Source organism: Choloepus didactylus, chromosome 9 (genome assembly GCF_015220235.1).
Source record: "Choloepus didactylus isolate mChoDid1 chromosome 9, mChoDid1.pri, whole genome shotgun sequence".
Classification (NCBI taxonomy): domain Eukaryota; kingdom Metazoa; phylum Chordata; class Mammalia; order Pilosa; family Megalonychidae; genus Choloepus; species Choloepus didactylus.
Genome location: NC_051315.1, coordinates 135,200,102 through 135,227,881, shown reverse-complemented (window position 1 = coordinate 135,227,881; position 27,780 = coordinate 135,200,102). Strand labels below are relative to the sequence as shown.

The 27,780-nt window shown below is 58.3% G+C and overlaps 1 protein-coding gene across 5 annotated transcripts; it reads right to left on the bottom strand.

The window, feature by feature from the left end:
* Positions 1–1,519: 1,519 nt before the first annotated feature.
* D2HGDH (D-2-hydroxyglutarate dehydrogenase) lies at positions 1,520–24,798 on the bottom strand. 5 transcript variants are annotated; one of them, XR_005218835.1, is made up of 10 exons: positions 24,656–24,758; positions 20,705–21,030; positions 12,262–12,319; positions 11,041–11,180; positions 10,129–10,322; positions 8,705–8,873; positions 5,309–5,452; positions 4,220–4,341; positions 3,575–3,717; positions 1,871–2,005 (listed from the first exon to the last, which is right to left on the bottom strand). XR_005218835.1 is itself a non-coding variant. In XM_037849917.1 (9 exons), exons 2-9 carry the CDS (start codon positions 21,018–21,020, stop codon positions 1,766–1,768), a joined length of 1,404 nt encoding a protein of 467 aa, XP_037705845.1. In that variant the 5' UTR covers positions 21,021–21,030; positions 24,690–24,798; the 3' UTR covers positions 1,520–1,765. The 5 variants fall into 5 exon arrangements, 4 of the variants coding, with proteins under 4 accessions (XP_037705845.1, XP_037705844.1, XP_037705846.1 ...); XM_037849917.1 differs by lacking the exon at positions 4,220–4,341 and having other exon boundaries at positions 1,520–2,005; positions 24,690–24,798; XM_037849916.1 differs by lacking the exon at positions 4,220–4,341 and having other exon boundaries at positions 1,521–2,005.
* Positions 24,799–27,780: the final 2,982 nt, after the last annotated feature.

Below are 27,780 nucleotides of genomic sequence, written 5' to 3'. Positions count from 1 at the left end.
ACACAAGTCTCCCGGAGACCAGTAAAGAAGTGAATTTTCCCAAATGATTTTAAGGTTCTGATACCAAATTGCAACAACAGAACAAGTGACCCTGGTTCGACACGTCCCCCAGAGCCTCGTGGCACTGGGACCCCGGGAAGGCTCCTCATGGAAACGGGGTCCCGCGGCTGGAATCAGCTGAGGTCAGACGGACGAGCTGAGCCTCGGGGGAGGAGGGACAGACAGACAGGGCGGCGGCCACAGCCAGGCAGCACCCAGGGTGGCCAGTGCCCCAGAGGCGAAGGGCAAGGAAGCCCCAGAGCCGCCTCGACTCGGGCCCCGGCCCCCAGACCCTCTTCTACTCTACGCCCCCAGCCCGGGGCCCTCGGTTATGGCGGCCCCAGGGGACAGGGACCACAGAGAGGCACACTCCAGGACAAGGGCGCCTGCGAAGACCCCGCAAAACCCTACACAGGAGAAGAGAAAAGCAACCAGACGAGACGGGAAAGGGAGGATGACGCGCGCGGGCTGATCCCAGGAGCACAGGCTGACCCTGGAGAGAGTCCGCGTAATTCAGCCGCTAAGGGGGCAAAGCACTCAGGTGCAGGGGATGCATCTGACCGTCAACGCTCTTTCTTGACTTTAAAAAACAAACGGCTTCGGCCTGTTTCTGACCCCGACGAGGTCAGGAGGGCGGAGGCTACGTCATGGCCCCATGAGGATGGAGACGCCATGGCCTCTCGTTTTGCTCTCTGCATCCGGCTGGTGGCCTGGGGAGGGCCTGGGGGGGCAGCCTGAGGGTGCGGCCTGGGAGGGGATGACCTGGGGGCGTGGCCTCATCACGCCCCTTTACCACTCTCACGCGGGTCCTACCTTCCACCTGTGCGGCCTGAGGGAGCTCGGGCCCCCCTTGTCCCCGCGGGGTTAGAGTCCTGAGCTGACCGCCCTAGTCCCCACTGGGTTAGTCCTGAGCGGGCCACCCCCTCAGTTCCCACAGTGTTAGAGCAGGAGGTCACCATTTGTCTTACACCAAATATTCCAGTCTCGCCCTCGCTAGCTGGACAACTCTGGACAAGTGAAACTCTGTTTTTCTCTTGTGTAAGTGGCGGTACCCTTCCGTGAAGATGTAGCTGCATGTGTTGCATCTACATGTGTTGCATCTACATGCATCACAGAGCCTTGATAAACGTGTTGTTATCATCACCATGTGCCAAGCCCCTTGCACTTTGCCCTCAGATGCCCCCAGCGATCCCAGAAGGCAGGGCCTTCTAGAGCCACGTGGACAGCAGCTCCAGGTGAGGACCTGCCCCACGACACGGGCCCAGTGGGAAGACAGGATGCCCCCACCTGTCTGGCCCCAAAGCCTCCCTTCTGCACTCTCCCTGCTGCAACATCTCTCTCCCTTGTTAACTTGGCTTTCCAGAGCCCTCTTCCAAAGCTGCAAGGATTTGAGAGAAAGCTTCTGTCAATGAAGAGTGACAGCATCTTTCCTATGAATTAATAATTTGTAACTTCATAGAACTCAATTTTTTGCAAAGAAAAAAGTTACCTGAAACTGGTTTTGAAATCTTGACATCTGAAGGGGGGACAGCTGGCAAGTCACTGATCAGCCACTGAAGGCGGCTGAGGGGCCGGGGGCCGGGGGGCAGGTGCCCAGGCCAGGCCAGCTCTTGCACTGCAGGCTCCTGACCCCTGGAGCCCCGGGTGGTGGTGACGGCCCAGAACCCCACAGCCAGTGGGGCCAGGCCTGCTGCCATGAAGGGGCAGCGGGGTCTTCTCCAAAACATCACAAAAGAACTACAGAAATGACTGGGGTCTTTTCCCACCGCTGCCTGAAGCGCCGGCCATGTCCCTGCTCACCCAGGTGCCCGTAGCCCACCACGTGCTTGGCACTGGGGCCGAGCCGGGCGCGCAGCTCCACCACGAGGTCGTAGAGTCGCTCCACGGGCAGCGAGAGGTCGTACTTGTAGACGTAGCCATCGCGGCTCAGGGCCTCGGTGATTCTCTCCCGCAGGGCCCACAGCGCCTGCAGGGGAGCGGCAGTTTAGTGGCCTGCAGGGCACGTCCACGGGCAGCAGCGGCTGCTCTGGGGTCCTGGGACCGGCGGAGGATGGAAGCAGACCCCCAGGACCCCCTTAAAACAGCAGTGCAGGAAGGAAGCGGTGGGAGGAGCCCAGAAAGGCAGAAGGGAGGGGAGGACCCAGTCCTCAGCGCCCACAGCACAGCACAGGGACCCCCGCAGCCCCCAGGCCTGGGCTTCCCTCGGGGGCTGGACGACTGCCTCCTCCACAGGGGCCACCCAAGGCCACCCCGAGCCACCGCGGCCAAGCAAAGGCCCCTCACCCACCACCAAGGTCCGCCAGGGGCTTCTGGGGGACAAAGGGATCAGGAGAATCGACACCGAGGCAGGCCTGGCCCTGTCTCCCTGCTCCTCGCCCGCCTCCCCTCCCTGCCCACACCCCACCTGCCCCTCTCCCGGGCCTCGGCCTGGGGCCCTGCACGCGTCTCCCCTACCTTGTCTGGCCCTCAGGCTGGGCCTCCCCACGCCTCCCACCTCCTGCCCAGACCCCTCTGGGGGGGCCCTGGGCTCCCTGCAGCTCTGGGGAGCCTCCGCCCCCACCCCACCCCACCCCACCTCTGCTCCCTCCCACTCCCCAAGGTCTCCTGCCATTGCTGCTCCTGCTTGGGCTTCAGCAACTCTCAGGAGGATGGCGGGGCCACCAGGTCTGGGCGGGACAGGCCAGGGACAGGGTACAGGGGCCGGCTCGGAGGCTGCCCGAGGACCCGGCTGTGTGGCCAGGACAGAGTCCGTGGGGATCTTGGGAGAGCAGGGCTGGCAGGGAGGGGCGGCGCTGAGTGTGTGGTGGGTGCAGGGAAGGCAGCAAGGTGGTCGGCTGGGGGAGGGGTCAGCTGGGGGGAGGTGATTTACTGGGGGAGGTAGTCGGCTGGGGGAGGGGTCGGCTGGGGGGAGGGGTCAGCTGGGGGAGGGGTCGGCTGTGGGGAGGGTTGGTGTGGGGGAGGGGTCGGCTTGGGGGAGGGGTCAGCTGGGGGGAGGTGATTTACTGGGGGAGGTAGTCGGCTGGGGGAGGGGTCGGCTGGGGGGAGGGGTCAGCTGTGGGGAGGGGTCAGCTGGCAGGACCGGGCCACTGGGACAAGTTCAGCTTGGTATCTTCTCACGTGTAACACCCACAAATGCTAACTGTCAAGAAAAGTTGTAACAAACTAGAGTAAATGAGGCCTACCGAGTGACCGAGTGACCGAGTGACCGGTGCCTTCCCTGCCTGCACCTGCCGAGGGGCCGCCCCGCTGCCCCTGCCCCCTGCCAGCTGCTGTGCGCACTGCAGCCTGGGACCACGGTGGGAAACCCCTGGAGGGGACACTGCGCCCAGGTCCCCCGCTCCTCCCCCAGGCTGGACACTGCTGGTGCTGCAGGGAATGGTGGGAGAGGGGGGGACGGGGCAGGGAGCATCGGGAAGTCCTGATGAAAGCATCTGCCACCAAGAACCCGTTTTCATCAGGCTGCTGAGGCAAGGCCGCGGCAAGTCCACACCCGCTGTCCCCAGGTAGGGGAGTGGCCCCAGGGGCAGCCAAGCACCTTCACTTTCCTCTGGTCCGAGGCCACGGTCCCGTCGGTCACCAGGCCGGAGCCCAGGGCACGTTCCAGAAAGCCACCCAGCTTCTCGCCGTCGTGCCCTGCGTTGGAGCCTGAGGTTTCGATTAAGACATAGAACGGGCTTTCTGGAAATGAGCGAGAAAAGGGGTGAGCCAGTGCTCAGGGCCCCTGGTCGAGAACACGGCAGCGCTTTAAAAGGGACGCGCATCGCTGCACCGGAAGCATCGGTGTCGCGCCAAGGGGGCCCCGGGACCCCGAGGCGGCCTGTGCGGTGGGAGGCTCAGGGGGCCGGACCTCTCAGGTTAAAAGGGCTCTACCGTGAGAGACGCCCCCACTCACGGGCAAACACCCGAGGGGGCTCCACGAAGGCCCCGCCCCTCCCACCCTCCTCCCCTCACTGCTCAGGTCAGGCTGGGGGCACCCCACGGCTCAGAAGGGGAGGGCGGACCCCCGACACGATGTTCCGCGGCGAGGCCTGTTCTAATGAGCAGTCCTGAGTCATTAGGAGATTTACGCTTGTGGCTTTTTCCAGGCCAGTGTAGCTATTTTTACACTCACTGAATCAATAAAGGAAAACTTACTGAGTGGCAGGGATCTCTTCAAGAAAATGTTATGAGTTCCTCTTACCACAAAGGCGATAAAGTGTTTTCCAGATATCGGCATTTTTCCATGCCAGACGGCAAATTCTGCTGTTAACATTTCTCTCAGATCACGCAGAACACCAGGGGGCTTTTTATACATTATTGGTTCTTTTTCCCATTATGAGAGTAAAATACACATACAAAAAGAGATTTGGAAAACAAAGAAAAAAAAATGAGAAGAAAATCTCCCACCTTGCCAAAAACAACTAGTTCCTATTCTGACTTAGCTCCTCCCCTTTTTCTACACGGATGGGGAGATCGGCCCAAGCGCAAACTGGCCACCGGCACGTGGGGCGGCCTCTGCTCTAAGCACATCGTCAGGCGACGCTCCCCAGACGTGAGGTCCGGTCACCAGGCAAGGCTCCCGGGGGTTACGCTGTCCACCCACCCAGGGCCGAACCCCCACCCGGGAAGCTGGACCCCTGCCCGGGGGCTGCACTGTCCACCTGGGGCCATACCTCCTGTCCAGTGGACACGCCTATCCTCTGTCAGCACCACGGCTTATTTCTTTACCACTGGACGTTTAGGTTTTATTATACCAAAAATAGCCCCTCACTAAAAATTTAGGACATAAAGATTTTCCTTATTTAGGATCATTTCTTCAGGGTAGAGTCTCAGAGGTCAAATTACCAAGACCTATGGCTGAATATTTTTTAAGACTCTCGGTTCAAAATGCCAACTTGCATCGACCGACAGTCGCGCGGCAGCGAGCGGCAGAACTGCCACGCGGATCGGACCGCAAAGCCGAGCTTGCAGCTGCCGCCCCACACGGAGCCGCTGGGTCAGAGCGCCGGGCCCATCCTTGGAGCAGGCGTTTCTGACGAGCAAATTCCCCAAGCAAATGGCACAACAGACAGGGTTCAACTGAACTCACCGGGGAGCGAGATGTTTGGATGAATGTGGAAAAGGACCCCCTGCTCAGCCTGTGGCGGTGACCCCCGAATTACGGCACTATCAGCCTCCTCTTGGTCGCCTCTCACTCCGCAGAGAGGAAACGGCTCCCCGCACTCTCGCCCACCCCAACGTGTAAAGGGGGCAGGGTGGGCTTCCCTGCCCCGGGCGCCGCGGTCAGTACCTTGGATGGGGCAGGTGAGGCCGAGGTGGCGCCGGACCAGCCGCATGCACTCGGAGTCCATGAACTCGAACGCCGACAGGATCTCGCCCAGCACCCGCTTGCAGGTCTCAAAGGTTTGCAGAACTTCAGCGAAACCCGCGCAACCTGCAGGAGGTCCCACCGCATCGGCGAGCCCACGGCGAAGGAAGGGTGAGAGGCCAGACCCCTCCACCCAGCCCCTGCGGACGCCGTCACTGAGCCGGCAAGCAGGGGGCTGCCCGCTGTCAGCCAGCGACTACGTCACTACTTCACCCCCAGGGTCTCAGACAACGAGCCTCCACACCATGCTCAGAAAGTGGGGGATGAAACTGAGGCACAAGTCTTGGGATGAGCGGAGGCGACATTTTGAAAAGTCTACAGACACTCAGAAATGGAATTGGCACTAGATGACTGACTTGAATTTCCCTTAGTACAACCAGTGCTGAGGTTTTAGTTGCTGCCTATGAATTCATTTGACAAACATTTTTTGGACACCAAGGTATCAGCAAAGCCCCAGGAGCTTAGTGCCAGGTTTGGGGAGGGGGGGGGCAGGCAGAGCGTAACTGAGGAAACATGGGGGGCCTGACGAGGGCAGGGGGTCCAGGGAGCCATGGCTGGAGAGGGGGCGTCATTTTTCAGGGTCTCCCAGAACTGAGACTGGGAGGCAGCGAGGGGCGATGTGGATATCAGGGAAAGACTGTTCTGGAGAGCAGCTCGAGTGCACAGAGGCCAGCGGCAGACTCTGCCCAGTGTGTCCAAGGAGCACCTTCAGGGGGAGTGCGGCTGGGGGTGAGGTTGGAACAGGCCGGGCAATGACTGCGCATCTTACGAGGGAGGAGGGAAGGCCTGGTGAGAGTGAGCCCATGCGGCTGCACGGAATCGCTTGGCTGTGGAGGGCAGACGCCGACGGTGAACGGGGTCCCGGGAGGGCTCAGCCTGGGAGCGGGTGGCCTGCTGGGGTGACGAGGGCGGTGGGTGTGGGAAGACAGCTTCTGCAAGAGCCCGAGGGACTGGAAGGATGAGCCGCCACATCCTGAGACGGGAGAACCCGGGGGGCAGCTGGGTGGGACTCTCAGGGGCCTGTGTTTGGACTCTACGAGCTCAGTTTGAGAGCCGTTCCACCAGCTCAGTGCTGCCCCGTGGGAGGCCGGGCGTGTGAGTGCAAACGGGTGAAAGGCGGACGGACCGTAAGCCATCGATCTGGATAATGCCGCCAGGAAACAAGTCTGGGAAAAGGGTCGGGCCTGAGCCTGGGCGGAGAAGGGTCCTCACAGGAGGATGGGGAGGGGAACAAGACGGAGGAAGCAAAGCAGAGAGCAGGGTTGTGCCAGAGGCCGGGCGGGCGAGAAGGGCAGCGAGAACTGACCCTGGGTGGGCAGCAGGGAGGACACCGGTGGCCTTGACGAGAGCAGGTGGGTGGAGAAGTAGGGACAGAAGTTCAAGAGAGGGGAGAGCACTGTCTCCCAGGAATGGGGGGCTGGGTTATTTGGCCCAGTATCCCCTGGAAACAACGAAAAATGCTGGACAAGAAAATATCAGGAGAGTGGGCCTGATCTGGGGGCCTCAGCGACCCGGGAAGGCAGGGCTGGCCCCGAGCCCAGAGCCGCTCTTTCTAGATGGCACGTTCCAGAAGGTGCAGCCTCAGGGTCCACAGGACGACACGCTCAGAGCAAGGGTGAACCAGGAGCACACCTGCCCCCCCAGCCCCACGCTGACAGAATGCAGGGGACACTGCCTCACCACCACTTGGAACACGAGAAAGAAGGGGGCTTTCTCTCGATAAATCATGACCGCAGAACCATCACGCTGGTTTGCAGCCCGGGATGCGTCACCTGGCATTTCACAGAACCTCAAGCCCAGGAACTGAGCTGCTTGCAGACCAGCAGGACCCACCCACCCAGCAGAGCAAGTGCAGACCCTCCCTGGAGGAGGGAAGCAGCTTCATCCTCGGCCTCCGGGAAACCCACAAATGGTCCTGAGATGACGATGAGCTGCACACGACCGAAGATAATCAAGCACAGAAGGAAACAGGTGCCGTGAGCAGCAAAGAGCAGAAACAGCCGACCATGAAGACTTGAACAAATGAAATGACCAGATTATAAAACAATTACACTTACTATGTTTAAAGATACAAATGACGAGCTTGAAAATATCTACAAGGGATAGAAAACTATAATAAGTGCTATTGCCAATTTGAAAGAACCACATAAAACTTCTAGAAATGAAAACTATAATATTTGAGATTAAAAGTTCAACGGATAGGGAAAAAAAAATACCTCCACGGATGGTTTGGCAGCATATTAAACATCGCAGAAGACAGTCAGAAGAAACTGTCCAGAATGCAAAAAAGGGTGAAAAAGAGGCGAATGTGGAAGGGAGGTTAAGGGATGGAGGAGAGACTGAAAAGTTCCATCACATGTTTAATCACAGGCATGAACGAGAAGAAAACGTGGGCAATACCTGGAGAAGTAATATCTAAGAAGTTTCTGGAAATGATAAAAGTCACTAATCCACAGATTTAAGACGTTCAACTGCTGACTTTCATTACAGGAAATGATCAAGGATATATTTTCGAGGAACATGATCCCAAATAGAAGGTTAGATGCAAGAAGGAAGAAGAAAGTGGTTCACAAAACAATGACAATTATGACTAGACAGGCTTCTTAAAAGACGGAATTGAAAATAACATGTAAGTTGGAAGGGGAACAAACAGCATTAAGGCACCCTGGGATTCCTGAATCTTCTGGGAGGGTAAATGCATTGATTTAGTTTAGATTCGGCGAGTTACATGCATCTGTCGTAACTTCTAGAAAGAAGGTGACCTGTATAACTTCTGCTCTCGTAGATAAAACACTATGACAAACATAACCAACCCAAGAAGGCAAGAAAGGAGATGTAAACAGGTCACAGGAGGAGAAGAATTAAAGACAGTGGATGTAAAACTCATTTTTTAAAGTCTACGGTAGAGGGGAGCAAAGGAACTGCACAGGGGCTTGGGGGTGGACTCAGGAGCCCCTTTTACGGCGGCTGGACCCGCCCGTCTGCCGAGAGGGAGACCCCAGCTCTCCCTTCAGGGGCAGTTCTGCCATGAACAGATCGGCGTCCTTGGTGCCACGTGGCGTCATCTCCCGGGTACTCTTACACTAGAAGCCACTTAAGCCACAAGCAAAATGGGTTTAAAAAGATGACTGACATCCCCTTTCATACAGAACAGAGCAGGCCTCTGACCCCAAACCTACGCCGTGTGCCCGGGTCCCGGAAGTGGAGAGAGAAGCCGGGAGAGGGGCGCAGCCCAGGGCCCCTCGGACCCCCTCGCAGTTCTGCCTCCAGGAACGGGGCAGCCAGGGAGCCCCCCGCCCCCCGCCCCCGCCGGCCTACCCAGGAGAGCCACGTTCACAGCCTCGGGCCTCGGCGGACACAGGACGGACACGGCGGTGACGATGCCCAGGGTGCCCTCCGACCCGATGAAGAGCTGCTTCAGGTCGTAGCCGGTGTTGTCCTTCCGCAGGCAGCTCAGGAGGTCGAGGACGGTGCCATCAGCAAGCACCTGGCGGGGAGGGGGGGGCGGGGCTCACCGGGGCTGCTGCCCCCCACCAGGGCCACCGGGGAACACCGGGGCACCCCGGGCCGCGAGCCGGGCAGACACCTCCACCTCGGGCTCGGGGCGCAGCTGCCAGAGGCCCTGGTGACACAGCCATCCCGGCCCGCCCTGGACAGAGCAAAGGAAAGTAAAGCCCACGGGTTTCGGTGAGGCTCGTCCACTTGGATAAACAGAACAGAGAACAGTGTCCTTTCAGAACAATGGAATCATGGACTTGGGGCGCCTGGGGCTTGAGAGGCGGGAGCTGACAGAGAACAGCAGCTCGGAGAGGAGCTGAGCAGGAAACGGGCTCAGGGACCCAAGAAAAGGGTTGGTGAAATGAGGGACACAAACCCACGTGGAGGGGACCCAGCGACGGTTCTGGGAGCACCTCTAGCTCCCTCCCCAGGGTCCTGGCTGACCTCGGGTTCACTTTTGTGCTCTGGGCTCTGAAAACCTGACCCAGGCGAGACCAGGGCTGGGCCACGGGGACCCTGGCTGGCCACAGCCCCTGCCCAGGACCTCGTCTGGGGTGAGGTGGGGGCGCGAGGTTACCCCTGGCCCCATGGAGGGGTTGGTCTCGCTGAGAGGGGGCTGTAACCCGGTGGGGCCCCGAGCCCAGGCCCAGGTATCTGCCGTCTGGGACGTGTCCTCCCCCAGAGGGGACCCAAGCCGCATGCCCTCCTGCCTCCTGGGCTGGAGTGAGGGGCCCTACAGAGCTGCCCCCACCCAGGTCCTGCAGGGACAGCGGGGGCCGGGATGCCCGTCGGGATGACCCTGGAGAGGGGCCACCCCGAGGGTAGGAACCCGGGGCTCCCCCAGAGGGAACTTACCCCCAGGGACCCTAGCCGCTGTCCCATGACCACCAGGAAAGGTCCAGTGAAGGGCAGGGGGCAAGGGAAGGGCAGGGGGAGGAGCCCAGGGAGGGTCCTGAGGCGTGAGCAGGGGTCAGGGTCAGGGCCAGGAGAGGCCTGAGATGTGGACAGGGGGCAGCAGGGCAGCAGGCAGGGGGCCAGGGACCAGTGGGCAGTAGTGTAGGGGTCAGAGGTCAGGGGTCAGGGCAAGGGTCAGGGGGGCAGTGGGGCAGGGGCCAGGGGGGGCAGCTGGTCAGGGGACCAGAGGCCTGGAGGGCAGGAGGGCAGGGGGCAGGGGACAGGGGTCAGAGGTCAGAGGTCGGGGCAGAGGCAAGGGGCTGGCCTGGGAGGCTGCCCCGCGCACTCACCACTTCCAGGCCCAGGACGGTGCCGCGCAGCGAGCCGTGCCTGAGGACACGCAAGCCGCCCGCGTTGGTGGCCACGTTGCCCCCGATGTGGCAGCTGCCCTTGGCGCCCAGGTCCAGGGGCATGGCGAAGCCGCGCGGCTCCAGGTACCGCGTCAGCTCCTCGAGGACGCAGCCGGCCTGGCAGACCAGAATTCCTGCCAAGAGTGGCCCGGGTCACGGGGCGACCCCAGCGATGCGGCCCCGAGGCAGCGTCCACACGGGAACCCGGGGGGTGCCCGCCCCAGCGGGAGCAGCTGAACTTAGATGCACTGTTAGCAACCACAGGGATAAAGAAGGGGAAAATGCTGGAGGCAAAGGTGGAGAGGACACACGTCCACCTCACGTCTACGGGCTAGGTGTGGAGACACCCAGGGAAGGGGGCGGGTGAGAGCTGGCTGTGGAGCTGGGGTTCCCCACAGGGGGCGTCTCATGGGCACTGGGGGTGTTTGTGGCCGTCACAACCCCCAGCCCCGGGCGGCCCCACACAAGGAACGACCCCCCAAGTGCCGGCAGTGCCAGGGCCAGAGACCTGCTCCGATCAGCTAAACTAAGTCCACACGGGCAGGCCCCTCTGTTCATTCCACCTGCAAACCTCCAGAGGACCCTGACAGCCCAAAACATCAGACCTGGGAGGTTCCGGAGCAACACGGTGGTCTGCCTCCCCTGGCATCCAGCCCACAATGCACACCAGGCAAAGGACAAGCCGAGGCCCTGCCCCATGGCAGGGGCCGTCCAGGGGCTGAGCCAGGCCCAGCGGCAGGGCTGGACGCAGGGGCTGCGGCTACGGCCTTCCCCGGCTCGGGCCCCTCGCCACGCCTGCTCCCAGCGGGGCAGGCGGAAAACTGCGTCCAGCCCTAGGGGCCACGCGCTTACCAGACACGCCGTGGAAGCTGATGACCTGGTTCATGAGGGCAGTGGACACGATGACTTCGTCAAAGACGGGGACGCTGCCGCCCACCATGCCCGTGTTCCCGCCCTGCGGGGTCACCGCCAGGTTCCTCTCATGGCAGTGCCTGAGGCGAGACGGGGCGTCAGGCCCTGGCCGCCCCCACACCACTGCTCTGCCGGACACGCGGGACTGCAGCACTCGAGCAGGACACATGGGGCTCCGGGAGCCTGGGCCCGAAGCGCGTGGCCGGCCTGGCCCGAATCCCCAGTGCCCGTCAAGTGCTCCTGCCCCTCGCCACCCTCCTCCTCCCCCCACCATGCCAGCACGACAGGGCCCCCGGCCACACACGCGATGACTTCCGTGGGCAGGATGGCCGCCTGTGTTTCCTAAGTCCCTCAGATGCAGAGGGAAGCCGGGAAGGCTCGGAGGCTGGCCGGCGCCCACGGAGGGTCCCACCTGTCTCCCTCCGCTCCCCCCGCGTTTTCGCCTCCTGCCCTCCAGCCTTCGTCACGTCCCTAGGTGGGCTCTTCACCGGCAGCCAGGCCCCGGGAGGCAGCCCGCCCACCCGCATGGGACAGACCCCCCTCCAAGGGGTGAACCGCCGGGAAGGGGTCTCGGAGTAACCGTGCCCATGCCCGAAGCTGGCCCACCACTGCTGCTCTAACGTCGCTGATGGGGACGTGAACCGGAAACAGCCCGTCTCCAGCTATGGGGGCCGGTCAGCACAGAGCACCCGGGGCGGGGCTGCCCGAGTGGCCAAGGTGAGGGAGGGACCCTCACCCCCGAGAACAGGGCCCAGGCTAGCACTAAACAAGGAAAAGCGCACAGCATGGTGGGCTCAGTGCGATGACATCTGAAAAACGCTACATGTGCAGAAAAGATATGGAGGGAAGAGAGACCATAATGGATTCTCTTAGGTGGAGAAATCATTGGTCACTGTTACATTTTTTTCTCCAGGGTTTCCTATGTTTTCCATAATAAACATGATCAGGAAAAAATGACTTTTCAAAGAAAGCTCCATTTTCTTCCCTGAAAAGTGTGCTAAGAGCCCCTTTGAAGCTGCATGAGCTGGAGCTCCCTGAGGCCACACCCCTATGGCAAGCCACCCCCCACTGTACTCTGGGGGGCCCCAGGAGGCGGGCTGCTCCAGAACGTTCCGCCCTCCTCCTCCCGGCCCTCGGCCTCTCCACCACTGTCTGTCCTACCTGAGGATGTGGGACACCTCCTCCGTGCTCCTGGGCGTCAGCAGCACCTTGCTACAGCCTGTGCAGAAAGATTTGGGACACCCAGTCGTCCACACTGCAGGGTAAGGACGGCGGCCGTGACGTCTCCGCCGCCAGCCCTGCCCAAGCTCCCAAGAAAGCTGGGCTGCTTCTTAAAATCACTTTGTTCGTCATCAGTGAGATGAGCTGTGTCGCCACGTGCAAGCAAAAGAACAAATGTTGGAAACAAGCGCCACGCTCCGGCGCTGGTGGAGGGTGAAGTGGGCAGCACATGGGGGTCAGCTGGCAGCCATGTCACCCCGGCACCCATGTGCAAGGGTACCCCACCTGTCATGGTTCCTAAGAGCAAAGGCCTGGAGTTGTCAAATGCCAGCAGTTGGGATATGACGGGATAAGGCAGATGTCGCAAGGGGGCTGGTGCGGCCAAGGAGCAGACATGGACCGCGGGGCACACAGCTCGGAAGCCCTTGATGTGAGACCCAAAGGGCACAGTAACAACGTGCCAGCACCTGTGGCCACAGGTGCACACAGCTGAGCTCTCCACACCTCGGTGAGCCTAGAGCAGGGTGTCCTGGCCCTGGCTCGGCTGTCACGGAGGAAGCGTGGTGGGTCCATGGCCGACCAACCTGCTTCAAGGGCTCCCACGGGCCAAACTGGGGCAGGCCAGGCGTCCGAGACATAATGGCAGCCAAGAACCATGGCCCACTGGACAGAACAAGAACCCGCAACCCCAGGGACAAATACCCAAACACGTGAAGAGATGTGGGCAGACACTTGAGTTTAGAAAACCACCATTTGGCAGCCGTTGCAATAACGGACCCTGGCAGGAATCCTCGGTAGATGCTGAATTTCATGAGTGACAGCTGGAGAGCCACAGGGTGGGTGCACAGTCTCAGCGTCTCCCACGGGACACTTATAGGTATAGAGAGAGATACACGCTGATGTGGAGACCTAGGGCGTGCGCCGCAGAGCCTCAGGATACAGGCCAACCTCACCACACACGAGGAGGGCCCCGCACGCCTCCTGATGCCGACGCTTCTGTGTGTGTGCACGTGTGTGCCCTTGTGTGTCAGTGTGTGTGCATGTATGCACATGTGCACATGCGTGTGTGTGTATGCATGGTGCTGTGTGTACATGCATGTGTGCGTGGTGCACTGTGTGCACGTGTGTGTGGTCCCATGTGTACACACATTTGGGCATGTACATGTATGTGTGCATGGTGCCGTGTATACATGCGTGTGTGTGTGGCCCCGTATGTGCACATGCATGTGTGCATGGTGTGTGTGTGTGCATGCATGTGTGCATGTGTGGTGGTGCACTGTGTCCTGCATGTGTGCATGGTGCAGTGTGTGTGTGCATGTGTGGTGGTGCACTGTGTCCTGCATGTGTGCATGGTGCAGTGTGTGTGTGCATGTGTGGTGGTGCACTGTGTACCTGCATGTGTGCATGGTGCAGTGTGTGTGTGCATGTGTGGTGGTGCACTGTGTCCTGCAGGTGTGCATGGTGCAGTGTGTGTGTGCATGCATGTGTGCATGCGTGTGTGGTCCCATATGTGCACATGCATGTGTGCATGGTGCGGTGTGTGCATGCATGTGTGCACGTGTGGTGGTGCACTGTGTCCTGCATTTGTGCATGGTGCAGTGTGTGTGTGCATGTGTCGTAGTGCACTGTGTACCTGCATGTGTGCATGGCGCAGTGTGTGTGTGCATGTGTGGTGGTGCACTGTGTCCTGCATGTGTGCATGGTGCAGTGTGTGTGTGCATGCATGTGTGCATGCGTGTGTGGTCCCATATGTGCACATGCATGTGTGCATGGTGCGGTGTGTGTGTGCATGTGTGCATGTGTGGTGGTGCACTGTGTACCTGCATGTGTGCATAGTGCAGTGTGTGTGTGCGTGTGTGCATGTGTGGTGGTGCACTGTGTACCTATGTGTGTGCATGGTGCCGTGTGTGTGCATATGTACATGTGTGGTGGTGCACTGTGTCCTGCATGTGTGCATGGTGCCATGTGTGTGCACGTGTGTGGACGGCAGAGAGGGAAAAGAGGTTGTAGAGGATGTGACTGGAAGGTTGGATTATATGCCCCCAAGGCACCCGTCCTTAATCTTACCTGCAGCCCTCTGGCATGACCCCATTACAAACTGGACCTTTTTAAGGTCTTATTTTTAGATAAGGTGTCGCCTAACTGAATCAGGGTGGGCTTTAATCCAGATTATTAGTGCTTTATAAGCAGGAGAAATCCAGACACAGAGGGGAAAAAAGTCCATGGGAGGAGCCAGAAGAGGCAAAGAGCAAGAACCAGAAGGAGAAAGGAGGGGACATCACCATGTGAGGGACGACTCGCTCCCAGGCGGCCAGGCCTCCTCAGGCCCCACAGCGAAAGGCGGCTGCCGCACAGGGTGGCACTCCGGGTCAGCTTAGCTAGCATGGACGGGCGGTTGAGGTGCAGGCCACGGGCAGGGAGGCGGCCACCCCATGCCCCAGGCCAAATGCAGTGTGTGGTGTTTTGAAAGGCAGTTTTTGGAACTGGCAAGTGGGGTGCTGCTATTGCAAACACCTAAAACTGTGGACACGGCCCTGGAATTGGGTCATGGGAAGGGGCTGGAGGAACTGTGAGGAGCTTGATGGAAAAGGCCTGGAGGGCTCCAAAGAGCCTGTAGTGGAAACACGGGGGCTGACGGTTCTTCCGGTGGGGCCTAGGAAGGACGTGACGAACATGTCACTGGAAATTCTCCACCTACCTAGATGATGTGCTCTGAGACCAGGGCCCAAAGCGGCTCTGCCAGGGACCCCCTGAGCTCCGGAAGAGTCTCCAGAGGACAGTGCTGCATGAGAGGGTGTGACTGAGCACGGATCCAGTCGCCCAGTTCTGGGGAAGTCAGACCTGTAAATGCAGCTGTCCAGGAAGGATCTGTGGGAAGCCCTATTGTCGTATGGTTTAGACCCCTGGGCACTGCAGGCAAAGCTGACAAGGGCTTTATGAAATTGGTATGAGCAGAACCACTGCCAGCCTGGACTGAAAGGGACAGAGAAGGGACGAACTGAAGGGAAGAAGGACTTCAAGGGCAAAACTGTGGAAGCCGAGATCTGGACAAAGAGATCTCCTTGGCCCGAGAGGTGCCTGGCCTCAAGAGTGCCCCAGAAGCCCCTAGGGCTCCCCGACATTGCCAATGCCAGTGCCAATCCTCCGGGCGCTGCCCTCAGGGCCGTCAGTGCTTCTGGCTCCCCGGCCCTCCCTGGAGGCCTCCAGTCATAATCCTCGGCGATTTCATTGCCCACCTGGACGGCCAGGGCCAGACCCAACTGGCACCTCTTCTGTAAATGAAGTTTCATGGGTCATGGCCAGGCCCCTTGTCTGTGGTGTCCACGGCCACGTCCTGCTGCACGGCAGGGTGGGCTGGTCCTGACGGAGATGTGAGCCACAGCCTTGGGTGTGTACTGAGGGGCCTTCCCAGGAAACTGCTGACCACGGCTCAGATGACATGTCCCAGCCCCTGGACACAGGTCCCTGACCTTTCTCTTCCCGTGTCCCAGTCCTGCACCAGTCAGCTGCTCACTCCCAAGGGCATGGCCGCCCCCAGCCTAGGAATTTCACCTCTGGCACCTCGCCTGCAAACACCATTCCCAACATTCCAGCTTGCTCCCACCATTCCCCGCTGAGCAAGGCGTCCACTTGCTAGGACCACGGCCACCTCGTCACTGTCCTGCGGGACACTGATTACGTGCTTCGACTTGGCGGGCCTGGGCCAGGGGATCGGCCACCCCTGGGGAGGGTAGTGGGTACGGGTGAACAGCGCCCTTCACAGCCCCCCGGGCCTGGGAAAGTGAGGCCGGAGGCAGGCCCCATTTCCTCACTCAAAATACCACTGTTAGGAGAGGCTTGCCGGAGGGAACCGCCTTTTCCCCACCCCCTTATCTTGCCCGGACACTCCCCGTTGCCAGTGCAACTCCCATCACCACCAGTGCGCATACATTGTTGCCAGACACCGTTGCCAGAGCAACTCCCGCCCCTTTTCAAACAACCTCCGTGCTCTCTTAGAACCAATCCTAACCTCCGCACCCTCTCAGAACCAATCCTAGCCTTTATCCCCTCAGCATTGACTTGTAACTACCCCCGCCCTCTATGCCAGCCTATATAACCTGTGCTCACCCCTAATAAACTCTCTTGGCTTCTTCACCCTCAAAGAACCGTGTCCTGCCTGTTCCTTCTCGCCGCCCTCCACACCTTGCACGCCTCCGCCGGGGACCGGGCCCAGTCCCCCGCCTCGCCCTCGCCTCCGGGAAAGAGCCCCCGCCGCCGGTACCCTCCGAGCAACGCCGAGAGCCGAGGGTTCAGCAACCAGCCACCCCCCCCCCCAGACAAATCAACTGCGACCGCACTGTCCCTCATTCTGTCGGGTCCCTACTTTTTCCCTCCCTACCTGGCTGAGAGTCTGCAGCCCCCTCATTCTACCCACTGCCTCCCTCACAGAACCCCAACATCCCCAGCCCCCAGCACCCCTGACCCCCGGGCACCACTGACCCCCAGGCACTCCTGGCCCCCAGCACCCCTGACCCCTGGGCACCCCTGACCCCTGGGCACTCCTGACTCCCGGGCACCCCTGACCCCTGGGCTCTCCTGGCCTCGCCCCACCCCTGCCCTCCCAGGCCCTGTGGATGAGGGAGGCCTTAACCCAATATGGCTGAAGTCTTTTTAAGCAAAGGAAATTGGACAGAGAGAAGCCACAGGGAGCAGCCAGAAGCTAGAGGTCAACAGAACCCAGAAGAGAAAGAGGAACAACGCAAAAGAGACCGTGAAGCCACCAGCTATTGGTCCCACATCTGCGGGTGTCTGAGCTTGTACCTCGGCTTGCCAGGCCTGGGCCAGGGGACCTGATCACCCCCCGGGGAGGGTAGTAGGTACGGGCGTGAGTGCCCTCTGCAGCCCCCCCGAGCCTGGAGAGCGAGGTCAAGGCAGCTCCCTCTTCCTCACCCAAAATGTCACGGGCAGGGGAGGCTTGCCGGAGGAAACCGCCTTTCTCCCAACTGCCCTTTCCCCACTTCCTTATCTTACCCACTCACTCCCTGGTGCCAAGGCCACTCCTGCCACCGCCAGCGCGCATGCACCGTGGCCAGAACAACCCCCGCCCCGCTGCAACGGCTCCGGCGTTCTCTCAGAACCAATCCTAGCCCCTATCCCTTCAGTATTGCCATTTAAGGCTACTTCACCTCCTTTCCAGCCCTGCCCTTCTTACCAGCCTATATAACCTGTAATCACCCCTGAATAAATCTCTTTGGCGCATACTCCTACTGGATGAAGAGTGTCTTGTCCTTATCGCCGCCCTCCATACCTTGCACGCCTCCCGCCGAGGACCCCGGCCACGTCCTCCGCCTCGCCCTCGCCTCCGGGAAAGAGCCCCCGCCGCCGGTACCCTTTAAGCAGCCCCGAGAGCTGAGGGCTTAGCTACCGGCCGCCTCTCCCCCTAGAAGCAGTAACCGCGACCGCACACATCTTTACCCCCCTCCTCCCTTACCTCCTCCCTCTCCTCGGCCCCCTACTAATGATTATTCTAGCTCTCACCTTAGGACCCTGCATTATCCGCAGAATTGTCCAGCTTGTAAGGAAACAAACGGATGCTATTTTCTCCTCGTTCGTGCAAGTCCAGTACCAGCGACTCGCCACCTCTGACGCTCCCTACTCCAAGATGACAATCAACCCTCCGCAACCTCACCGCCACCGGTCAACCCGCCGACCGCGAGGCCCTTCTCGATCGCCTGAACATCGCACCAACCTCGAACTCCAGCTTCTCTGAACCTCCAACTTTAAACCCCCCACCCTCGTCCATCCCGCAAGCAGCAAGGCCCCTGTCAAGCGCCCGGGCGCCACACCAACGCCGAACTCCAGCCTCGCTGAGCCACCGTCAACCCCTTTTTCCCCTCCCCGGCCTCCCCCTTCCCTCATCCCTTAGCGGGCCTCTCCGGTAAGCTTCTTCCTTTAATTAGAAAAGAAGGGGGAAAATGCGGGACACTGATTACGTGCTTCAACTTGGCGGGCCTGGGCTGGGGGACCTGATCAGCCCCTGGGGAGGGTGGTGGGCACGGGCGACAGCGCCCTCCACAGCCCCCCGGGCCTGGAAAAGTGAGGCCGGAGGCAGGCCCCATTTCCTCACCCAAAATTACCACTGTTAGGGGAGGCTTGCCAGAGGGAACCGCCTTTTCCCCACCCCCTTATCTTGCCCGGACACTCCCCGTTGCCAGTGCAACTCCCATCACCACCAGTGCGCATACATTGTTGCCGGACACCGTTACCGGAGCAACTCTCGCCCCTTTTCAATCAACCTCCGCGCCCTCTCAGAACCAATCCAAGCCTTTAACCCCTACAGCTACCCCGCCCTCTAAACGCCCGATATAAGCTTGTACTCTCCCCTAATAAATGCTCTCTCTTGGCTTCTTCACCCTAAAAGAACCGTGTCCCGCCTGTTCCTTTCTCGCCGCCCTCCATACTTTGCACACCTACGCCGGGGACCGGGCCCAGTCCCCCGCCTCGCCCTCGCCTCCGGGAAAGAGCCCCCGCCGCCGGTGCCCTCCGGGCAATCCTGAGAGCCTAGGATTTGGCAGCCGGCCGCCACCTCCCCCCCCCAGACGAGTCAACTGCGACCGCACACTGCCATGCACATCACCGTGTGATGGAAAAGCCAAGGAACCCCAAAGATGGCCAGCGTTCTGGTTTGCTAGAGCTGCCATCATGCAAAACACCAGAAGTGGATTGGCTTTTATCAAGGGGATTTATTAGGTTACAAGTATACACTTCTAAGGCCATGAAAGTGTCCAAGCTAAGGCATCAGCAAGAGGACACCTTCACTGAAGGATGGCCGATGGCGTCCGGAACACCTCTGTCAGCCGGGAAGGCACGTGGCTGGCATCTGCTGGTCCTTTGCTCCCGGGTTGTTTCAAAATGACTTCCTCCAAAATGTCTCTGGCTTCTCTCTCTCTTAGCTCTTCTCTCTCTCAGCTCCTGTGTGTCCTTGCTGGTTCTCCCAGAGCATTTCTCTCTAAGCATCTGTGGGTCCTCTCTTAGCTTCTCTGGGGCAAACTCCAGGCCTCATTTCTTCGCTTAGCATCTCCAAACATCCTTCTGTCTGCATCTCCAAGTGTCCCCAAGTGTCTGTTGGCTCCTGTTCCTCTTAAAGGACTCCAGTGATCTAGTTAAGACCCACCCTAAATGGGCAGGGCCACACCTCCATAGAAACATCTAATCAAAAGGTCCCAGAGATTGCATTAAAGAACATGGGGACATAATAGATCCAAAACGGCACAGCCAGCAGGCAGAAAATACCAACCCTGAGAGGAAGCCAGCCTTCCAGCCTCTGAAACCTTAGACCATTAAGTTCCTGCTATTAAGCCAGCCCATTGTTTGGTACACGTTTTAGCAGTCGGGAATTAATACAGGCATCCAAGCCCCTTCTGGTATTTGAGTCAGCAATTAGCACAGTTCCGTGGACCTGCCCTTGTCACTGTCCCATTTGCAGGGATCTAGCCATAGTCCAAGGACCCAGAGACCCAGCGTGCCCTGGCATTACACGTCTAAATACATATTTTGTTGCAAATTCCTTCCATGTTGTCATGTTGGCTTTTGAAATTGTGTGAGTAGGGAGGCTACATTACCTCTGAATACCATTTCAGGGGAGAACAGGGGTTTTATCAAACTACTTGCTCTCCCTTGTCTAGGAGGCTGGGAAGGCAGGTGCAAAACAGGACAGGTGGGGGGAGATCCACCCTCAGGAGCTGAGCTGGGTTGAGTGGTGGCCCCAAACACCTGTCTCCCCCTCAGCCCCAGACCCTGTGGTGCAGCCCTATTTGGTTAAAGGGTCTCTGCAGATGTAATGAAGTTAGGGAGGGTGAGACGAGATCACCCTGGGTCATCTGGGCAGAGCCTGAATCCAAACACAAATGTCCTTTTACGGAGCAGAGGAGGAGAAGGCACGAGAGGAGAGGCGCCAGGAAACGGCGGAGGGGTTTGGAGCGGCCACAGCCAGGGGCCCCCGGGAGCTGGGGGGCGGCAGGCTGCTCCCCCGGAGCCTCTGCAGGGGGTGCGGCCACCTGGCTTGAGGACTTTCTGTCTTTTCAAGCAATTTGGCAATTTGTTACAGCAGCCCCGGGAAACTAACGCAGGAGCGGAGGGTGTGTGGCGGCTGAAACGCACACGCTCACATCGGGCAGCAGGGGGCTGTGTCCTCTTCTGTTTGCAGCGCTCGGGCACCGCCATAAACTACAGATTTTATTCTCTGAACACTTCAAACTCGCCGGCACAGAGCCGCTGTTTCAGGGAAGGCTCCCGGGCAGGAGCGTCCCCAGCACTCTCCTGCCCACGGCCGGGCAGCTGCTGCTCCCCGAGGACGGTCGTGGCTTCCCTCGCGGCCCTGCACCCGTTTCCTGAGCCCACTCACCTCGCGCCACTCGCAGCCAGTCCACGTTGGCGGCCTCCAGCTCCTCGGGGTCCGTGATCACCCTGCCGGGCACGATTCGCTCGAAGGCAGCCAGGTCATCCTCGGACACCACGGCGAAAGGCAGCCGCCGCACGGGGTAGCGCTCCTGGGTGAGGGTCACCTGGCGTGGCCGGGCGGTCGAGGCGCAGGCTCTGCGGGCAAGGGGGCCGAAGGCGCCCGCTGTCCGCACCAGGGTTCCGCAAGGGCCCTTGGGCCACCACCCAGGAGAGGCCCCGGAGCACCCAGCAAGCCACCTGCGCACCAGGCGGGACACCATCGCTCCTGCCCTAAAAATAAGCAATTGAAAGTCGCAGCTCCGGAATACCGCGCAGCCGGGAAACAGCACCCGACGGCAGGGAAGGCTCCGACACCAAAGCAGCACCGGGGGGGGGGGAGGGGGGGCTCCCAGGGTGGGGGCGGCTCTGCTGCTCGGTTCGAGTCGCTCTGCAGCAGCCGCTCTGTGGGCACCCCTGAATCGTACACTTGCCATTGGTGCATCCATTCCTGGATGTCATATTTTAACATTTGCAAAAACCATAACTGCCTTTCAGTTCATCTTCCTTCAGAAGAAAACAGGAATTGAAGGTGCTAGAAGGCAAGTGAAGAGCCCTTGCTAGTTCCTCCTACAAGGCCAGCGTTGGCCTCATACCAACACCAAAGACATAACAGGAAGGAAAGTCGCAGCCCAACATCTCTCATGAACATAGATGTGAAAATCCTGGACAAAATCTCAGCAAATCAATTCCAGCAGCAAATAGAAAGAATTCCACACCATGACCAAAGTGATTTATCCCAGGTGTGCAAGGCTGGTTCAGCTTGAGATCGATTACTGCAATGAACCCATCAGCAGGCTACAGAAAGGAAATCATATGATGACACCACTGGACACAGCAAAACCATTTCACAAAGTTCAATCCCCATTCATGACAAATCTCCCAGCAAACTAGCAACAGAGGGGTACCTCCTCAACTCAGCAAAGAACATCTACAAAGAAACTTACAGCCAACATCATACTTAATAGTAAGAAACTAGATGCTTTCCCATTAAGATCATAACAAGAAAAGGATGTCCCCCTCACCATTGAAACATCATACTGGAAGTCTAATGCAATAAGACAACAACTAATGCAATAAGACTATAAAAGGAAACATCGTACTGGAAGTCTAATGCAATAAGACAACAACTAATGCAATAAGAGTATAAAAGGAAATAAAAGTTATACAGATTGGGAAGGAAGAAATAAAACTGTCTTTGTTCACAGATGACTTGACAATGTAGAAAATCCCAAAAAATCAAACATAAAACCTCCTGCAACTGATAAACAATTATCACAAAGTTGCAGGATACAAGATTAATACACAAAAGTCAATTGTTTTCTTATATACTAGCAATGAACAATTGGAATTTGAAATTAAAACACAACACCATTTGCATTAGAGCAATAAAGTATTAAATAGGTATAAATCTAACAAAATACATAAAAGATCTATATGAGGAAAACTACCACACTTCAATGAAAGAGATCAAAAAAGAGCTAAACAAACTGAGAGCTATTCCATGTTTATAGTTAGGAAGACTCAATATTGTGACGTCATCTCTCCCCAGCATGAGCTACAGAGTCAATGCAATCCCATCAAAATCCCAGCAAGTTACTTTGTGAACACTGGCAAACTAATTCTACACTTTATATGGAAAAGCAAACAACCCAGAATAACCAACACAATACTAAAAAGCGCAGAAGACACACACTGCTGACTTAAGACGGTATAAACCTAGGGTGATTGAGATGGTATGGAATTGGTGAAAGATTAGACAAATAGACCAATGGAACAGGATAGTCTAGAAATAAACCCACAAAAATAAAGTTAACCAATCTTTGATAAAGGAGCAAACACGACTCAATGGAGACAGGAGAGTCTTCCCAATAAATGGTGCTGGAAACTGAACATCCACATGCAGAAAAATGAATCTAGACATTGTCCTTGCACATTTCACAAAAATTAACTCAAAATGGATCATAGATCTAAATGTAAAACACAAAACTATAAAAACATCTAGAAGACAACACAGGAGAAAATCTAGGTGATCCTGAGGTTGGCAATGTCTTTTTAGACAAAACACTAAAAGTATGATCCAGGAAAGCAAAAATGGGTAAGTTGGGCTTCATTAAAATGTAATATTTCTGCTCTATGAACTACTACTCTTAAGAGAAGGAAAGAAAAGCCATGGAGTGGGAGAAAATATTTGCAAAACACATATGTGACAAAGGACTGTATCCAAAATGTACAATGAACTCTTAAAACTCAACAAGAAAAAAACAAACAACCCAATTTAAAATGGGCAAAAGATCTGAACATATACCTCATCAAAGAAGATATATAGGTGGCAAAAGAGCACATGAAAAGATGCTCAACATCATTTCATTAAAGAATTGCAAATTAAAACAAAAATGAGATACCACTACACACCTATTGGACTGGTTAAAATCCAAAACACTGACAACACCAAATACCGGCAAGAATGACAGGAACTCTCATTCATGGCTGGCAGGAATGCAAAATGGTGCAGCCACTTTGGAAGACAGTTTGGCAGTTTCTTACAAAGCTAAACAGTCTCACTATATGATCCAGCAACTGCACGTGTAGATATTTACCCAAAGGAGTTGAAAAACTTATATTCACATAAAAACTGCACATAGATGTTTACAGCAGCTTTATTCATTAAAGGCCAAAAACTGGAAGCAGCCAATTGTCCTGCCATAGGTAAATGGATAACAAACTGTGGCACAACCAACCAAGGCAATATCATTCAGCAAAAATAGTAATAATAATAAGCTACCAACCTACTAAAAGATGTGGAGGAAACTTACATGCATATTGCTAAGTGAAAAAAGCCAACTGGAAAAGCCTACATACAGTAAGATTACAACTATATGACGATGTGGAAAAAGCAAAACCATAGACAGACGAAGCCCAGTGGTCTCGGCGGGTTCAGGTGGGGGCGGGGTGAACAGGTGGAGCCCCAGGCATTTGCAGGCCAGTGTGTATGATTCTGCAACGGTGGACACGTGACATCACGGTATTTGCCAAAACTCATAGACCTAAACTACGTACTTTAGTTAATGAGACTGTCTCAAAATTGGTTTTTTAATTGTAACGATGTATCACAAAAATGCAAGATGTTAACAGGGGAGACGTGAATGTGGGAACTCCCTGTCCTAGCTTTCTGTAAAGCGGAATCTGCTCTAAAAAAGTCTATTACGTTTTAAAGGGGGAAGCGGGGATGCAGGTTAGCGGAACTTATCCGACCGCCGCAGACCTGGCACCTAGGCTGTGATGTAACCCTCAGGGCTGCCCTGACCGCTGGGTGGAACCCGCGTGGTGTGGACGCTCTCGGCCCCCGGGCAGCACAGGGCTCGGGGCGTGCGGTGTGACCCGGGCAGGTGGACGAGCCACTCTGCGCCCGTCGGTGAAACAGGCCGATGCAGCACCTGCCTCACCAGGTAGGGGTGATGACTCGACGCGGGGACCGCCGCTCATACAGGTGGCCTCCCCGCTAAGGCGGACGCCCCCAGGCTCGTCCCCGCGGGGGCCCGGGCGCGCCCATAGTCGTGTCCCCGCGGGGGGCCGGGCTCGCCCACAGGCTCGTCCCCGCGGGGGCCCGGGCGCGCCCACAGGCTCGTCCCCGCGTGGCGTATAGCGCGGCCCAGGCTCGTCCCCGCGTAGGCCGCGGAGCGGCCCCTCAGGCTCGTCCCCGAGCAGCCCCTGCGGGCGCGCTCAGCTCCGCGCGACCGCGGACAGGACGCCGCCCCGGCGGACCAGACGCAGCCCGCGCGCGCTTCCCCGGCGTCGGAGCGTCTCTCCCGCGACCGCCCCGGGCTCCGCTCTGGAACCACAGCCCTCAGCCCCTTACCCGGGACCCGCGCCGGCCGCGCGCACGCACTCACGTCCGCGTCGCCGTCCCGGGCGAGGCAGCCGCCTCAGGCTCCTTGACCAGAGGGAGCGGGCCGCGCGGAACTGAGCCTGCGCACTGGGGGCCGGCCTCGCCCCTCAGTCTCGCCCCCACCCGCAGCCCCGCCCCGCCCTCGGGCCCGCCCCCGCCCGCCCACAGCCCCGCCCCGCCCCCTGGTCCGCCCCCGCCCCGCCCCCTGGTCCGCCCCAGCCCCCAGCCCCGCCCCCGGGTCCGCCCACAGCCCCGCCCCGCCCCCCGGGTCCTCCCACAGCCCAGCCCAGCCCCCGGGTCCGCCCCCGCCCCCAGCCCCGCCCCCGGGTCCGCCCCCGCCCGCGCCCGCCCGCCCCCGCCCTCCGCCGCGCGCGGCTCTGTCCCTCGCGGGCACTGCGCGGCCTGGCCCGCGTCTGGCGCCGCCCCGCAGGGCTCCCGGGCCCCCCACACCCGAGTCCGCGCCCCAGGCCGGCTTCCGGGCCCCGGGCAGGTGGCGCGCGCGACTGGGTGCGCTTGGGCGGGAAAGCGGCCCCGACGGCCGACGCGCGCTCCCGACAAAGGACGGGACTGGGGCTCAGGCCCGAGGCGGCCGCAGCAGCCCGGGGCGCCCCCATCCGCAACGCCGGGCGCGTCTCCTTGTCCGGTGCTAAACAGATAAAATGAAACAGGTCTACGGCTGAGAGACGTACAACGGAGTCGGGAGGTGGTGCTGGGGGGACTCTCAGGCGGATCGCACCAGGGTCACAGCCGGCCACAGCGTGCAGAGCCCCCAGCAGCAGTGCTCCCCAAAACCTGGGGGCGTCCGGACCCTAAAACCAAACACAGGACCCAGAACGCAGGAAACTGTTACCTGAAGGACAACTGAGCGCCCCAGTATCCACCAACCACAAGCAACCTATCTGATCTTGTCCTTTAAAAACCCTCCCCTGGACGTGCCAAGATCGGCGGTGACGTGGGCTGTTCCCTGAATCTGTGCTCCCCGAATTGCAGTTCTAAGACCCCAAATAAATGCCTTGTTGCCTCGCAGCCTGTTCACTTCCCGCTGGCAGCAGCCACCTTCGTCTCAGGCACCACGGAAACGGGTGAGGGGAAGCCCGGGCACCCCAGTAACCCCACTCCAGGGCAGCCCCCAGCTGACTGCCACACTCCGGGCCCACACCCTCCTTCCCTCGGGGCCTGACCCTGCGCTGCAGCTCTGTTCTGTCAGCACCCCCCACCCACCCACCCCAGAGGCCCTCAGCAGCCAGCTGCACCCCCGCCTTAGATAGCGAACCCCAGCTCCACAGAGCAACCCTGTCTGAGCTCCTCGGCACCAGGACCAGCCAAGCCAAGCTGAATTCACCCAGCTGAGGGGAGGCCCTCCTCCAGGCGTCTACCTCCAGACAACCCCAGCTCTTCCCTTTGTCCCCCAGCCTGAGAGGGGGGTGGCTGGCTCCTGCGATGACTGTTACCCCAGTGTTCCTTTTCTAGATTTTCAACCCTCCAATGCCATAAATTGAACCATTGAAATAACATCGAGGTTTCTATTCTCCTGACGGATGTAGTACCAGCTATCAGTGCTGGGGGGTAGGTTTACCCCCCACCTTGCAGCCCGCAGGTGTCTTACCAAGGCATCTAAAGGACCTGTTCCTTCCTGTCCATCCTGCTCCATCATGTCACCACCGAAGGACCCAGGGGATGTGCAGATGTGAAGCTCTCCAAACCAGATTGTGGCAGACAGCAGCAGTTAACATAACCTGGAGGTGAGACCATGAACGTGACTGCTGGCTTTGCCAAGCAGGAGCCAGCTGATCCTGGAAGGTCCTGGTGATTGGCAGAGAGAACACAGCCAGATCAACAGCTGTCCCGAGCCAGCCGCATGTTGATTTGCTCCGGTGATTGCACATCTGGAAGAGCAGCTGCAGGTGGAGCCATCGTCCGACTGTGGTTTTGATAAACCATCTTCCCGCAGACAGCCCACCTCCTTCACAGGAAGATCCAGTGGGGGCGGGGTGGGCACAGCAGCCAGGCCTCCTCCAAGCGACGGCCACTTGGCCCTTCCGGACACGCTGACCCTCAGGCCACAGCTCGGTGAGCGTGGGCATTCTGCCAGTTCTCAGGAACGTCTGTTCCACTGACACAACCGGGAACTGGGAAAACCTGAGGGCTGGGTCTGTACCCACTTGAGACAAACACCTGATGATCTTAGGCTCTCCTGCTGACCAGCAGACCAGTGGCGTTTTGGGTCCCTGGGAATCCCTAACAATTCAAATCCAATAAAGATCACCCGTCCTTGCCCCCAACCACACCCCTTGAACGAACTGCCTTCCTTTCCCCAGGGCACAGTCACCCCAGCAAATGGCACCAGGTCCCTTTGGAGAACGCATGGCTGGACCACAGGGTCCTTCCTCAGGGGTCTGGGCCTCCCTTTGATCAAGGGCTCTGGGTCTAGGAATTGGGAGAGAGGCCAGCTCTCCACCAGGATGAGCCACGTTGGACTTTGGGACCCCAACTACCAACTGCACAAGAGAACTTAAGAACTACTGAGCTTCCCGAGGGATGCTGGCGCCCGCACTGGCCTCCGGGGCATGCCTCTGCAAAGCAGCCCTGGTGGCCTCCGCGCAGGTGTCCTTCCTGGGTCCGACCGACTTTGGATGTGACAGCACGACACAGCAGAGGCCCAGAGACAGCCTCCAGCCCCCGGGATAGCAACGTCCCCCAAGGTGCAGCCCGCAGCCCGCTAAGCCCCCAGGCCACCCGCCTCCAGCAAGTCTCATAAGATACATTTATCTCTGGGCACAACTGAAATTTCCCACCAGGGGATATTACATAGTGAAAAGCAAAATGACATCATTGTATTTTAAACAAAATGCTTAAGATACAGAAGTCAATCAAATGATACACTCTCAAATGTTTCTTCCAAAAAATACTTTATTAAACAATATATCCATAATCTATAACATGATCCAAAAATACAGATATACATCTTTACATCATTTAATAAAAAGATTTACAATATTATCTTTCATTTACAAAGGGGACATAGATCATAATTCCTTGAAAATAAAATGTAACATTCACGTTAAAGCTGCATCGTCTTTTTGGATGAAATGTGG

Coding starts and splice junctions, on each gene's coding strand:
- D2HGDH (XM_037849917.1), bottom strand. CDS start 21,020: ATGGTGTCCCGCCTGGTGCGCAGGTGGCTTGCTGGGTGCTCCGGGGCC. Junction 8,874..10,128: donor CCGTCCTGGGCCTGGAAGTG/GTGAGTGCGCGG, acceptor CCTCCCCGCCAG/GTGCTTGCTGATGGCACCGT. Junction 3,718..5,308: donor CCTCACCTGCCCCATCCAAG/GTACTGACCGCG, acceptor GCTCATTTCCAG/AAAGCCCGTTCTATGTCTTA.